General features: G+C 36.4%; 1 protein-coding gene across 1 annotated transcript in view; it reads left to right on the plus strand.

Annotated features, from left to right (window-relative positions):
* Positions 1 to 14,436, plus strand: part of eys (eyes shut homolog) — a 388,659-nt gene that overhangs the window by 371,537 nt on the left and 2,686 nt on the right. Inside the window, exons 39-44 of the mRNA XM_077236480.1 lie at positions 601 to 773; positions 4,457 to 4,639; positions 6,701 to 6,867; positions 7,656 to 7,800; positions 10,562 to 10,736; positions 10,833 to 11,005. Of these exons, the coding sequence (XP_077092595.1) occupies positions 601 to 773; positions 4,457 to 4,639; positions 6,701 to 6,867; positions 7,656 to 7,800; positions 10,562 to 10,736; positions 10,833 to 11,005 (1,016 nt within the window). The remainder of the gene's footprint in view (positions 1 to 600; positions 774 to 4,456; positions 4,640 to 6,700; positions 6,868 to 7,655; positions 7,801 to 10,561; positions 10,737 to 10,832; positions 11,006 to 14,436) is intronic.

Raw genomic sequence — 14,436 nt, forward strand, 5'->3', positions numbered from 1 at the left:
TAAAATGGGTACAATCCTCTCCATGTTAAATGAAAAACCAGTGTTTTTCAAAATGTTGCTGCCACGGACCCACAAACACGATTAAGCCATTTGTTTGTTTTCATGTACACTACCATTCAGAAGTTTGGAGTCTGTAAGATATTTTTTATGATTTTGATGTAAGTCTCTAATGCTAACCAAGGCTGCATTTATTTAGGAATTTAAAAACCCATTCTAGACCATTGACTTATTAATCTTTACTCATAGTGAACATCATTTTAATCATATGCCAAAAATCAATTTCTGTATGTGTAAAATATTTTTAACAAAGTGCACTTTTACTTGCGCTTGCACTGCAAGATCAGTTGATGTTGGTCTGGCTGACAAGGATGGTCTTGAGTTCAGGCCGGTGATGTATGACTTCCATCCATTCCACTCTGTATTCTCATTTGTATTCTCCCCTGCTTTTTTGACATTCTTAACCCCCCCAGATGCCCCTTCCCAATGTATGCTTTCTACACTAACTCCACCGAAGGTAATGATGCAGTACGGGTACATTTCATTGGTGTACTAATGATCTCTGTTTTTTTTTTTTTTCTCATTTTGGTTCCTTGTGTGTAGTGATGCGGAGAACTGGTTCTGTGCGTGTCCTTCGCTCTACTCCGGTAAGCTGTGCCAGTTCACCGCCTGTGAGCGAAACCCGTGTGTGCGCGGCGCCACCTGCGTTCCCCAGACGCAGCTCGAAGCGGCATGTCTTTGCCCCTACGGAAGGCAGGGCCTCCTCTGCGATGAAGGTTTGTGTAGACGCTGATTTACACCGGTATCAATTGAGACGTTAAAGCCAGCGTGGCCAGAGGGTGTTTCTTTTGATATTTGTGCCATTCTGAGGTTTGTTTTCCTCCATCACCTCCGTCTTTGAGGTTAGACCCATAGGTGGTTTATTGAAAGTATTCCCAGTAGTTTTGTTTAACTGATGCAAGCCGTTGAAATACCATTCCAATTAGAGTAGCTAAGTGCTCTACGCTTGCTGCAAACAGTTACTGAACTGATGCTTTCACAATGAACATTTTGAGGACAACTGCCAATCTTCATTGGATTGGTACTCTGTTCCACTACATACACAGACCTTTCAAGGTGTCTACAGGTAGTACACATCCTAATATAATGAGCTCACCAAGTGAGTAAATTATGCAACTCTGGAACTTAATTTATCAAAGTGTAGTTACAGAATGTACTGGCTGCAATTGGGTTTGTTTTATTGTCTCAAATAACAAAGCTGTGAAGTCATACTATAGCGCTGCATAACTAATGTACTTCTCTCCCCGGCTCTACCTCGCAGTGTTAAGTCAGCTAAAGTCAGATATCTGCTTACACAGATAGCTCTTCATCTCCTCGACTGTGCTTAGAGGGGAAAGAACTGCGGCTATTTCGCTGTAATCGAATTGGGTGGCTTGGTTTGAAGACCGTTTGGCACAGCACGCGAGGCTGAGCTACCAGACATCGCTCCATCAGACAGCAAAGAGCCTGATGCCAAATAGAGTGTTCTAATCTCCAGTGTCACACCGAGCGGGACTGACATTTGAATTTAAAGGCCGATAACAGCAGATAACATCAATCAGTATTGATTAGTAGCCAAGGCCTCGCTGCCTCTGGGCAGTCACTCAACTTTGGATGTGCTGGACTTCTTCAAATGAGCCTGGACTAATGGAATTATAGGAAGGGTGTTTTGAGTCTGTTTTAAGTATTGATTTAGTGTTACATTTAGAATTTATACATTATTCAGAAGATCATGGTCTTATTTCAAATGGAAAAAAAAAGATGCCAGGCAGCATAGCAAATGTCATTTAACAGCAATACACTCATGGTTCTTTCTCGAGTCAAGAGTTGGTTAATGGTTACAACAGTTCTTGAGTCACCGGTACAGTGAATTTGAGGAAACGGTTCGGAATCCGACATGCCCGCGAAGAACCGATGCGCTGCTGATACAAGCATGCGCGAACTATGCAGTTTGACTTGAATTATGGCCGAAATTAAATAAATAGGTTTATTTCATTCGTTTATTTGGTTTTAGACATGTAAAACATCTGCGTTTTACATCATTATTGGGTTCTTTAACAATAGAATTGCATATACGTGACGTCATTGTTTGATGATGGAAACGAACGAGTGAATCGGTTAATTTAAAAGAGCTGTCTGAAAGAAGAAATTTGTGGAAAACAATCGACAGCCTATCACAGTAAAATGAAATAACATGAGATTGTGCTTAAATAAAAAAGAAATCCAAAAATAATGCTGAAAATGAATGCAAACAAATTGCTAAAATGTCAATAAACATAATTCAATTAATTATTAAATCACCAAACAAATTAATAAATGTGCCTTTATTTCAATTTAATAATGTATTTAATCATTTATTTAAATATTTCACCATTTATTTAATGATTTGAGTAATTTAGCCTTTTTTATTTTTACTTATTTAAATAATAATAAAAAATAAAGTTTAACCAACTTCTGTACAATATCAACTTTTATTTTCGAAGGTGCATGTTTTTTTTTTTTTAAGTTGCATTCCAAATCCACAGGAAGACAGATAGATTGTTGGATTGATCACGGGAGCTTGGGTTGCTGGAAGCTGCTTGATGCTGCAGTGGAGATTAGAGGACAGACTGTGTTCTTTGACGCACCGTTCACATCATACTCACCTAAAATAGACCCATAACATAATGGCGCGTGTCTTAAACCGCACATATCATGTGACTTCCTGTTTTTCATTCCATCATCACCAGGCTCTACACCAGAAGATTAAAAAATCATCTTGTGGGAAGTGTTTGGGATCAAACAGATTTTGTTAGGAGTTGCTCACATGTGCATTTTTTTTTTATTCTTATGTCTTTATTTCATTTTTTGTGTGTGTGGTAAGCGGAGGTAATCGAGAAAAGTAAAATATCTCCGGGTCCAGCCAACACAGCTGACAGAAGGCTATTGAATTTCACTAGAGAAAAATCCTTGCACACAAACGGTTTTTGACTAGACCGAATGAAAATAAATGGGTGATATGTCACCAGTAAAAACTGCTAGTGAGTTGGAGGTTGTTTTCTTGTTCCTTTAGTCACCTCTAGCAACAGCAGCAGAATAATACAGCAGGGAGAGCTTTCCTGTGCTATGCAGAGCCTTTGCGTGAAAAGTCAAACATAAGTTATATGGTCATTTGAGGTCATATAGGCCTACTGTCAAATGGGACATTTACAGATCAATTTTTAGTTATTATAAGAGACATTTTTCAAATATAAAAAGTGTAGTATCATTCATCAGCGGTGGGGAAAAAATCAGGGAAAGCAAGTGTTTTTTGTACATATAATTATTGCAGTTCTGGTACTTCTAAAGGCTAGAATCTGCAGTCGCATTTGACTTTGGAAATGAGTTCAATTACATCCTTATACAGGACTGCAGTTTATCTTAGGATGGTAACTGGCACTCTCAAAAAGTGGCCAATATATCTGATTAATAAATGGCCGGCTTGCTAATGAATTTCACTTTGAGCGAGAAAACGTAACTCAGCATAAGCAGCGTATCACTGAGCCATTACACGACACTGTGAGTGAAGAAATACAGCTGGCCTCATCAAACCGTCCCTGCTAAAAACGCATTCTAGTCCTTCATTAGGCCCTGTGTAAATAAACCGCGACAAGGTAATATATGTGCAATTTCAAAAGGCATCAATAATTCAAGAGGAGAGCATAGGGAAGAACTTCAATGCTGTTCCCAGAGAAATCCTCTGGAGAAGCTTTTCAGACTGCACAGTTCATAAAGACAAAATGAGGGGTGGAGAAAACTCTTAAGGTAGCATGTTTTTTATTTCACTGGACAAAAAAAGTGTAGATGCTTAATGTACCTAAGCTGAAATGTTTCTAAACGATGGCTGCTGGACCAGGGGATCAAATGTTGATATTTCGGAAGATTTTCTACCTCTGAAGTACATTGTCCAAAGCAGCAGCCGTTGCACAAATACTTGCAAAATATTTCTGCAAAATATAAATGTTACGACCACTGTCCATTTGCAGAGTAAAATGGCACAAAATTATAATAATTATAGTTAGAAGCAGCATTTTCCCCCCAAAGGAAATAATAATATAGGATTTGACAAGCTTGATGTATAGTGCAATATCGCCATCTTGTGTCTCTTTCTCAGACAGCTCCTGGTAACTTCACCTCATTGAAATGAAAAAAACAAGAATCTGTAAAATGTCATGTAAAGTCGTCCCAATACATTTCTCAAGAATAATTCTTCTAACTATAACTGGAATTAACCCTGCAACCCTTGTGCTAAGTAACGATTAGTAATATGGCTATCATAGCCCATTGTATTATTAGTAGTAGTTTTCTAGGCTATTCATTATTGTAGACATATGTTTATATATATATATATATATATATATATATATATATAATTATTGATTACTTTTTTATTTCTTCACAGCTGTCAACATCACTCGGCCCAGGTTCAGTGGTCTTGATGAATTTGGATATTCATCCTATATGGCTTATCCCTCTATTCCCAGTATGGGTCATTTTTATGAATTCCACTTGAAGCTCACCTTTGCCAATAATGTCTCCGCTTTGAGAAACAGCCTTATTCTCTTTTCTGGGCAAAAGGGACAAGGTGGGTCAAAATGGGAATATTGTTCATATTTGTTACTGCATCTCTTTATTCGCTTTGATTTGAGTGCATCCCTCAGCGCTTACAATAGCATGCTGTATATACTGGTGTATGAAAAATAAGAGCTGGATTCATAGCAGCTGAGGTCATGTTAATGAAAGTGAGGTTTGGAAATAGTATCACTCAACTAGGAGATATTAATGGAGCAGCTCCTGTAAAATGTGCTGTAAATGTAAGTCCAGTGCCCATGCAAAGCAGAGACCATTTATCTGTGCACAAAACAGGGCGATGATTTTTATTGTCTGGCATAAGGGAAAGATCTGTTATATTCTCTAAAGAAGAATCTCAGACGATAGAGAAGAAATCTTGAACACGGAATTAAACAAAATGTAAAGATGGAACAATGTTTGTTATAACTTGTTTAACAGTAAAAATATTTCCACATCTTTAAATTATTAATTAATTATAATTTGCAATAATAATTAATACTGCTTAGTAATTTAGTAATTATGATTATTATAGAAAAAATAATTATTATTAAAAAAAAAGTCTTGTTTACCAGTAAAAAATAGTGGAAACACTTTAGTTTAGGGTCCAATTCTCGCTATTAACTAGTTGCTTATTAGCATATAAATTACTAGGATATTGGCTGTTTATTGGTACTTATAAAGCACATATTAATGCCTTATTCTACACGACCATATTCTACATCCCTTAATCCTACATAATGCCTTAACATAACTACTTTACTAACTATTAATAAGGAGTTTGAGGCAAAAGTCATAGTTAATAGTGATAATTGGACCCTAATCTAAAGTGTGATCAAAATGGTTAAACGTTTTTCAATTTTAAATGACTTGAGATGGTAAATATTATAGAAAATATTGAGAATAGTGATCAGAGAATAGTGTATATAGTTTTAAGCTGAAATCTTATTTAAAAATTAAGTATCTTTAATATCTTAATATGAAATTGTGCTTCTCATATAAGTATATAATGTTTTAAGGATATTGTTTCTTGAAGTACTAATTAAGAAAATGATTTTCTGCAGAGTGACGCATTGCCTTTTTATTTTTTTGCAACCGTCCACTTTAGACATTCTTCTAACTATAAGTATCTTTGCGACTGCATGCCAACTAACTCTCTTTAGAATATTAGCAGACTGTCTCATTAGTATTTGCTAACACTTTTAGATGCTCCCCAACAGACATTCTATTACTGACTAACTTTGAAAGTACATATCAACCTATTCTACTAACCCTAACCTAATAGTCTGATACTCTAATGAGAGTTAGTTGACATGTAGCTGCAAAGTTACTTATAGGTAGTAGAATAAAGTGTAACCGAAATGTATATACATAAAAAATAAAAATCAATGTCCTGTTGAAAGTGCCATTAAGAAGAGACCGCATCTCGGTAAAGTTTCCTCATGCCTTCTCCGCCACCGTCGGCAATTTATTTTAAGGTCAGTTTCAGTGGCTGCTAACTGACACGTCACTGCTGCGAACATGTTTAATCAAAAGACAGGCAGCTGAATAAAAGAGTAAGGGGGGTATGAATCTTCCTCAGTTCAGCGAGTGTCTCTCGGGATTATAGTTTAGGATGATTCATCGAGGGAAAGAGAGAAGAGGACAGCACTGTGAATAATGAAGCAATTGTCAAGGGATCCGTGCAGCACAGTGGAGAACAAAATCAAAAAAGAAGGAATCGGAGAGGATGAGAAGGCAAATATTCACCTGATAATTGGCCAGATAAATTGGAGCGTTTGATCCATCAGCTCAAAAAGAAAAATAAATTACATTTTAGAGATGGTCAGCTTGACCTGAACCACTAATGAAAATGTTTCGATTTGACATACCTTTCTAATTTATTACTTTTTGCAATATAATTGAGTTACCACATCAAAATCAGGGATTCATTTCCTCATCACTTTTCTTTGTGTTCTAAAATCATAAAACCTGTTTATTTCCATATCTAAATGCCAGATTTCCAATATGGTGTCAGGCTTTTGGACTCCAGTGCGTGTGCTAATTGGATTCTGTGTGTGTTATTGTTTCTGTGAAGGCATCAGTGGAGACGACTTCTTCGCATTGGGGGTGCGGAACGGCAGGATTGTTCATAAGTATAATCTTGGCTCGGGTTTGGCAACAATTATCAGCGAGCGCCTGAATCCGAGGATCAAAATTCACACAGTGAACTTTGGAAGATATCTGAAAAATGGATGGGTGAAGGTGTGTTTTTATTTTGTTGGAATATAACAAACTTTGAAATGATAGTTAAATTATCATTTCTGGGCTCTTTACTTTTATATACACTACCGTTCAAAAGTTCGGGGTCTGTAAGATTTCTTTTTTTTTTTTTTAAGAAATTAATTAACTTTAAATTGATAAAACGTGAGAGTAAATACATTTATGATGTTATAAAAGATTTCTATAATAAAAGTTCTATTCATCAAAGAATCCTAAAACATATCACAGTTTCCATAATTTTTTTTTAAAGTATTACAACTGTTTTCAACATTAATAATAAGAAATGTTTCTTGAGTACCAAATCGGCATATTAGAATGATTTCTGAAGATCATGTGACACTGAAGACTTGAGTAAAATTCAGCTTTGCCATCACATGAATAATTTACATTTTAAAATATATTAAAATAGATAGCCTATTTTAAATTTTATTGTATTTTTGATCAAATAAATCCAGACTTGGTGAGCATAAGATACTACTTTCAAACCATAAACTTTTGAACGGTGGTTCCGGTTTCATGGTATTTAGATACTTTCAAGATAGTACTGTACCATTATAAAATAATAAACCCTTCATATTGCTATAGATTTGAAATGCAATACAAAGCCAGTAAAAAATACCTTGATATTTGTCTTATCTCTAAGAATGTTGACAAGAAAAAAAGAAATGCTGTGGAATGGAAATTCTGTGATTTCTTATTCTGGGCCACTTTTGACTCTAAACTCATTTTTGATGTCATTCTGATGTCACATTGGTGTGTTTTCTGAATAGGTCGATGGGCAGAAGAGGAGGACAGGTACATCCACAGGACCGCTGGTGGGCCTGAACACCTTCAGTCAACTTTATGTGGGTGGATATGAAGAATACACACCTGAGCTATTGCCTGCGGGCTCTCGTTTCCAGAACAGCTTTCAAGGTGATGTGTTTTTTCCTCTTTTATTATTATTATTATTATTATTATTATTATTATTATTGGCTTGTTTGATGTCTTGAAATGGCTTTCAAATTTTTTTTAAAACCATTACAAAAATTCCAACATTTAAGGATATGCATTTATTTAAAAAGGTTGTTAGGAATTCAGATTCAGTCATATCTATCCAAACTTTTCACTGGTACTATATTTTTATCTTTAATCTCTGCAAACATTATTAAACCGCATTTCCTCGCAGCTGTGAATCACACTGAAGACAGTAGGATGGAACTGATCTTTTGTCTCTGGTTCAGGCTCTGGATGCTTAAAGTCAGTGGCCCTCATTCATGAAACCAGCAGAACAAATTTCTTTAGAAATCGTTCATAAAACCATCCTCACATAAACTGTTGCATTTCATGGGAAGTGGAAGTAAGAAATTGTTTAGCAGAATGTGTCTGTCATCTAATGAAATGTAGTGCAAAGTAGTGCAAAGGTACCATTTTTTTATATTTATTTTTTTATTTAATATCAAATCCATCCTTCATCCAAAATGTGTTTTTGTCTTACTTATAATAGGCTTACCATGGTGTATCAGGGTGTTTATATTTTAGTTTTTCATGGGAAATCTGTAGATGGAGGAAAGGTGCTTCGGCTATTTTGACACTTGTATGATGTAGGAGTGGCATAGGTTTGCTGTCACATTGAGTGATAAAGTTTGACATGGAGCAGCTGAATCTCCATCCTCAAGGGAATCACCATTTTAAACAAACACCAAACAGAGGAGAGTCTGCTGGCTAAAAGAGAACGCGACAGCTCGTCATAAAACAAGAATTTGTATTGTTGTAAAAGTGACACAAAGATGGTGTTTTCATTACTCAACGGGTCAGTAAGGTATTTTATTGAACAGATAAATTGGCATTTGTAGCTTTCTAACAGAGTTCATTGTAAAGCATTATCTATTGTGAAGGGTCATTTCATTATGCGTTGTTGTAGCTCTGTGCTGGAATACCGTGTCTATTAATGGATAGAGCTGCAGTAGCGTCTTCTAGTCAGCTTTAGATCCTTTCCATCTAAACTGGTTATATCTCTTAAGCCTAGTTGTCAATGTTTGAGCACTGCAGTAGGATAACCATATTCATCCACAGTCACACAGAGCCGAAGCAACCAAAACAATGTTCTTCTGCAAAATGCATGAAGTTTTATTTTTAACCGCTAGATGGTGTACCTTTAAGCACAACATCATGAAAACTTTGGAACTGATGACAAGTGGGCTAAGATACGTCCTAACCACTGCGTGTCTCGTCATTTAGTCGATGTTGTTTAAGAAATGCTCAGGATTCAATACAAGTTTTTCTCTATTACCACACAACATCATTTCAAGTCACTTACTGGGCAAGTAAAACACAGTTTGACTACGGCTATCTTGGGGCCTCTTCAACCTCAAATGAAATTGTTGAAACTGCTTGATTATGATTTTAAATGGTTATTTACTGAGTATAACACTTATCATCTGAATTTAATACCCAGTTATGAATATATGAACTGATCTCATGGAGCTCAAGGCAGTGTGCAGTTCCTTTATATTCATACTGCTCATCTGTATCTGCCACTCACTGGATATTTAATTTAATTTATTTTTTGCTATTTACTTGGAAAAAGAGCACCAGATTTTTTATTTATTTCCATTTCAGCATCAAAGCTTAAACTCATGGACTTCTGTACATATTTTTTTTCTCTCCCCTTCACCATGATGACAGCATTTGCCATTATTTTTTGGAAGCACCAACACCATATTTTGTTTTTTTCTTGCAGTTGTTGGAAAACATTTGTTTACATTTAGCCTATATATAATTTATATGCCTACTAGTCTTTTAGTCTTTTAGGAAAATGCTGAGGCATGCTGGGAAGTCCATTGGATCCCTCCAGAGCTGCTAAAAGCAATACTTTGCTTAGTATAAGATGTACGGTATACCATTCAAAAGTTTGGGGTCAGTATGATTTTTATTTATTTATTTTTAAGTCTCTTATACTCACTAAGACAACTGCATTTATTTGATCAAAAATACAACAAAAAAATAGTATTATTGTGAAATATTAATGCAATTTTAATATATTTTAAAATGTTATTTATTCCTGTGATGGCAAAGCTGAACTTTTAGCATCATTACTCCAGTCTTCAGTGTCACATGATCCTTCAGAAATTATTTTAATATGCTGATTTGCTGCTCAAGAAACATTTCTGATTATCAGTGTTGAAAACAGTTGTGGTGCTTATTTTTGTGGATGTCATGACACGCCTTTTTTTTTTTACCGTGTTTTTTTTTTCAGGGTTCTTTCAAAAGTTCAGAAGAACAGCATTTATTTGAAAGACATTTTTGTCACTATTTTTGGAGAGAAAAAAAAATCTTACTGACCCTAAACTTTTGAATGGTTCTGTATATTTTGTTCATGGTATCATATGGCTTCAGAAGACTAAGAGTATATCGTATAAATTATAAAAACAATTTTTAAGGTTTTATGTTTGGTTTTTTTCTCCTTTTAGGAGCTTGGAGGATACATAATGATGATTTCTCTCTCTCTCTCTCTCTCTCTCTCTCTCTCTCTCTCTCTCTCTCTCTCTCGCTCTCTCTCTCTCTCGCTCTCTCTCGCTCTCTCTCTCTCTCTCTCTCTCTCTCTCTCTCTATATATATATATATATATATATATATATATATATATATATATATATATATATATATATACATATATATATATTTGATTTTAAAGGTTGCATTTTCGATTTGCTGTTTCGGACGAGAAGAGGTGGGAAGTTTCAGCCTCCTGGAGGGCCAGAGGGCAGGCCGGAGTCAGGACGTAATGTGGGGCAGTGTGGTGTTGATCCATGCAACTTGGTCATCTGCCGGAACGGGGGCACCTGTGTGGACTCTGGGTCCTCTGTGTAGTAAGATTTCAGAACAAGCACCTGTTTGATCCCAACTTGTGCAAGGGAACGACTGACAAACATTATTAATCTTTTCTCTTTGGCCTTCCCCTCCAGCTGTCAGTGTGTGTTTGGATGGAAAGGTGCTCTTTGCTCTGAGAAAGTGTCATTCTGTGATGCTGAACACATCCCGCCGCCCTCCTGCGCTCGCGGCTCCACCTGTGTGTCCCTTCCTGACGGATACGCATGCCAGTGCCCCCTAGGCTCTGCTGGACTCTTCTGCCAGCAAGGTTTGACCACATTCAATCCGACCTCCAGGGACCCGCTAGAGGGTCTGCGTAAGGGTGCCAAGAAACATTGTGTAAAAAAAGATAATAAAATAATAGCTTTAAAATGGGCAAATTTTACATTTTTACTGTCTAACTTGCTTTCTTAAGACTGGAGATGGTTCCAGTTTATTACGATAGTCCACTTTAGACATTACTGTAAGTAATTTTGCAACTACATGTCAACTAACTCTCATTAGAGTATTAGTAGACTGTCAGTAGACTGGTAGGTTAGGTGTTCAGGTCTTGACTTGTAGTTGCCAAGTAACTTATAGCCAGTAGAATGTCTTTTGGGGGACCATCAAAATAAAGTGTTAGCAAATAGTGTTCTCGTTTCTCTGAAAAACAATGCTACAGCCAGTTATTCTACTTTCAAATTTGTGTTCCGTGTCAGCATGTCTTTTTTTTTCTTTCTTTCTTTCTTTCTTTCTTTACCAATTTACCCAATAGTATTTCGACACCCGGGTTGCCATTTGGTGGAAAACACAGCATTGGAAGCAAACAAACGAACAGCGTCAGAAATCGCAGATTCTACCTGGCCTAAATACAGTCATGGACGAAATTATTGGCACCCCTGGAACTTTTCCAGAAAATGCACCATTTCTCCCAGAAAAGTGTTGCAATGATAAATGTTTTGGTATACACATGTGTATTACCTTTAAGTGCATTGGAACAGCACAAAAAGCAGAAGAAAAAAGGTAAATTTGACATCATTTTACACAAAACTCCCAAAATGGACTGGACAAAATCATTGGCATCCTATTAAAACTTTGGGTAAATAATTTCATTTCAAGCATGTGATGTTCATTTAAACTCATCTGTGGCAAGTAACAGGTGCTGGCAATATAGAACTCATAACTGAAGCCAGTTAGAGTGTATAAAAGTTGGCTCAACCTTTTTGTTGTGTGCCTGTGTGTGCCACACCAAGCATGGAGAAGAGAAAGAAGAGCCGAGAATTGTCTGAGGACTTAAGAAGCAAATTTGTGGAAAAATATCAACAATCTCAAGGTTACAAGTCAATTTCCAGAGATCTTAAAGTTCATTTGTCCACTGTGCGCAATATAATCAAGAAGTTTATAACACATGGAACTGTGGCAAATCTCCCTGGACGTGGACGGAAGAGAAAAATTGATGAAAGAATGCAACGCAGGATAGTTCAAATGGTGGATAAACAACCTCAGTCAACTTCCATGCAAATTCAGGCTGTCCTGCAGACTCAGGGTGCATCAGTGTCAGCTCGAACCATACGTCGTCATCTGAATGAGAAGAAGCGCTATGGCAGGAGACCGAGGACAACCCCACTTCTGACACAGAGGCATAAAAAAGCCAGACTGCAGTTTGCAAAAATGTACCTGAGTAAGCCTCAATCCTTCTGGGAGAACGTTTTGTGAACAGATGAGACTAAGGTAGAGCTTTTTGGCAAAGCACGTCATTAGTTTTGAAAAGAAGAGTGGTCCAAAATTCCAGTTGAGAGGTGTAGGAAGCTTGTTGATGGTAATAGGAAGCGATTGGTTTCAGTTATTTTCTCCAAAGGGTGTTCAACCAAATATTAAGTTGAGGGTGCAAATTTGTCCGACCTAATTTTTGAGTTTTGTGTAAAATGATGTCAAATTTGCCTTTTTTCTTCTGCTTTTTTGTGCTGTTCCAATGCACTTAAAGGTAATAAACATGTGTATACCAAAACATTTGTCATTGCAACACTTCTCTGGGAGAAATGGTGCATTTTCTGGAAAAAGTTCCAGGGGTGCCAATAATTTCATCCATGACTGTAGCCTCAGTATCCACCTAAAAATCTCAATGAACGGGAGAAATATTAAAATGCCTTCATTGTCAATTGCGCTCACTCCTGTTGCATGTCCTCAATTTGGCAACCCGCATGAACGTCGAGTTTGAGGAGGAGGGGCAGGGGTGGACTGGCCATCTGGCAGACCGGGCACTTTCCCTGTGGGCCGACGTGCTTTTTGGGCTGATACATCTCATATTTTTTTATTTTTTTTGTCTTAACAGCCCATAAAACTTGTACAACGACAGCCCATTCGTTTTGTTTTGCTTAATTGGCGACGCTGCGTTTGTGCCGCTGTAATGCATTGGTCAAAAAAAGTCAGAGTTAGTAGTTGTTGTTTTTCTGACGATTACGCAATTTAGTAGAAATGTAACGAGACACGTCTGTAAACCATGTTTTCCGCCAAAATAAAAGCTCGATGCAGTTTCCATCAAAAGAAAAGATCATGTGCGTATCTCTTTCAAGTATAGAAATTAGTACAAAACTATTTATGAACGTTTCCTTTATTTTTCAGTGCATTTGTTTTACAATGTATGGCTATTACTGTCATGGGATTAATATTATAACTATTATTATGTATTAGTGTAATGCAGACAAACACTATAATTAAAGGGGATTGAATTTTTCTTTGTCTAATTTGCACACTGAATATGGGTTGAAGCTTTTGATTTTGAACTCCTAAAGCGCACCAGATTGATGAATTTAACATTAAAAATGTTCAATTTTCTTACGGGGGAGCATGCCCCTGAACCCCCTAGAAGGCCCGAGGTCCACCACAGTTTTACCAAAATTCCTTTGAGAAACATTACTATTGCTATGCCAATGCAGCTTATAGCTTCTTTTAGGATTCATCACTGTGGTGTGGAGTATAGTTCAATTGTATTAATAAATGACAATTTTGTAGCTATTTCAAATGGTTAGCTCTCACTCGTTCATACAGGCTCATTACATGGCATTAGTGGGTTTTAAGAAATAGGAGTTGGTATACATATTCAAGGACGGGCAAAGATGGGTGGTGTTTATGATCATATGTAGTTGGCCAGTCTGGGCCACAATGCCAGGGTTGATTTTTTTTTTTTTTTTTTTTTTTTTTTTTTTTGTTCCAGTCCAGCCCTGAGGAGGGGGTGGGGGAAACAACCCTCTCCAATATTTTGAATTTACACTGCATACCTTTCAACCACTGACTGTTAATATTACATACTGGACCTTTACTGACAACTATTTATATTCTATTGATTACTATATTTTTTGTTTCTTTTCATGTAGGCTATACAAAACTGTAAATGTGGGTATAAAAAATACACTCTAGTTAATATAAAGTAGAAATAGATACAAAATATGTTTTTGAAAGAAATCTCTTGTTCTCAACAAGGCTGCAGTTATTTGATCAAAATACAGTAATCATAAAAACTGTAATATTGTGAAATATTACAAATTAAACTTTTCTGTTTTGATATTTAAAATGCAAGTTATTCCTAATTTAAAATGCAAGTTATTCCTAAGTTTTCAGCAGAGATATGCTGATTTGGTGCTCAAGAACACAATTTATTTAAAAGAGAAATATTTGTAACATTATAAATGTCTTTACTGTCACTTTTGTTCAATGTCCTTG

The sequence above is a fragment of the Siphateles boraxobius genome, unplaced genomic scaffold (genome assembly GCF_051911475.1).
Source record: "Siphateles boraxobius isolate OS27281-9 unplaced genomic scaffold, OSU_SipBor_1 20, whole genome shotgun sequence".
NCBI classification, from domain to species: Eukaryota; Metazoa; Chordata; class Actinopteri; order Cypriniformes; family Leuciscidae; genus Siphateles; species Siphateles boraxobius.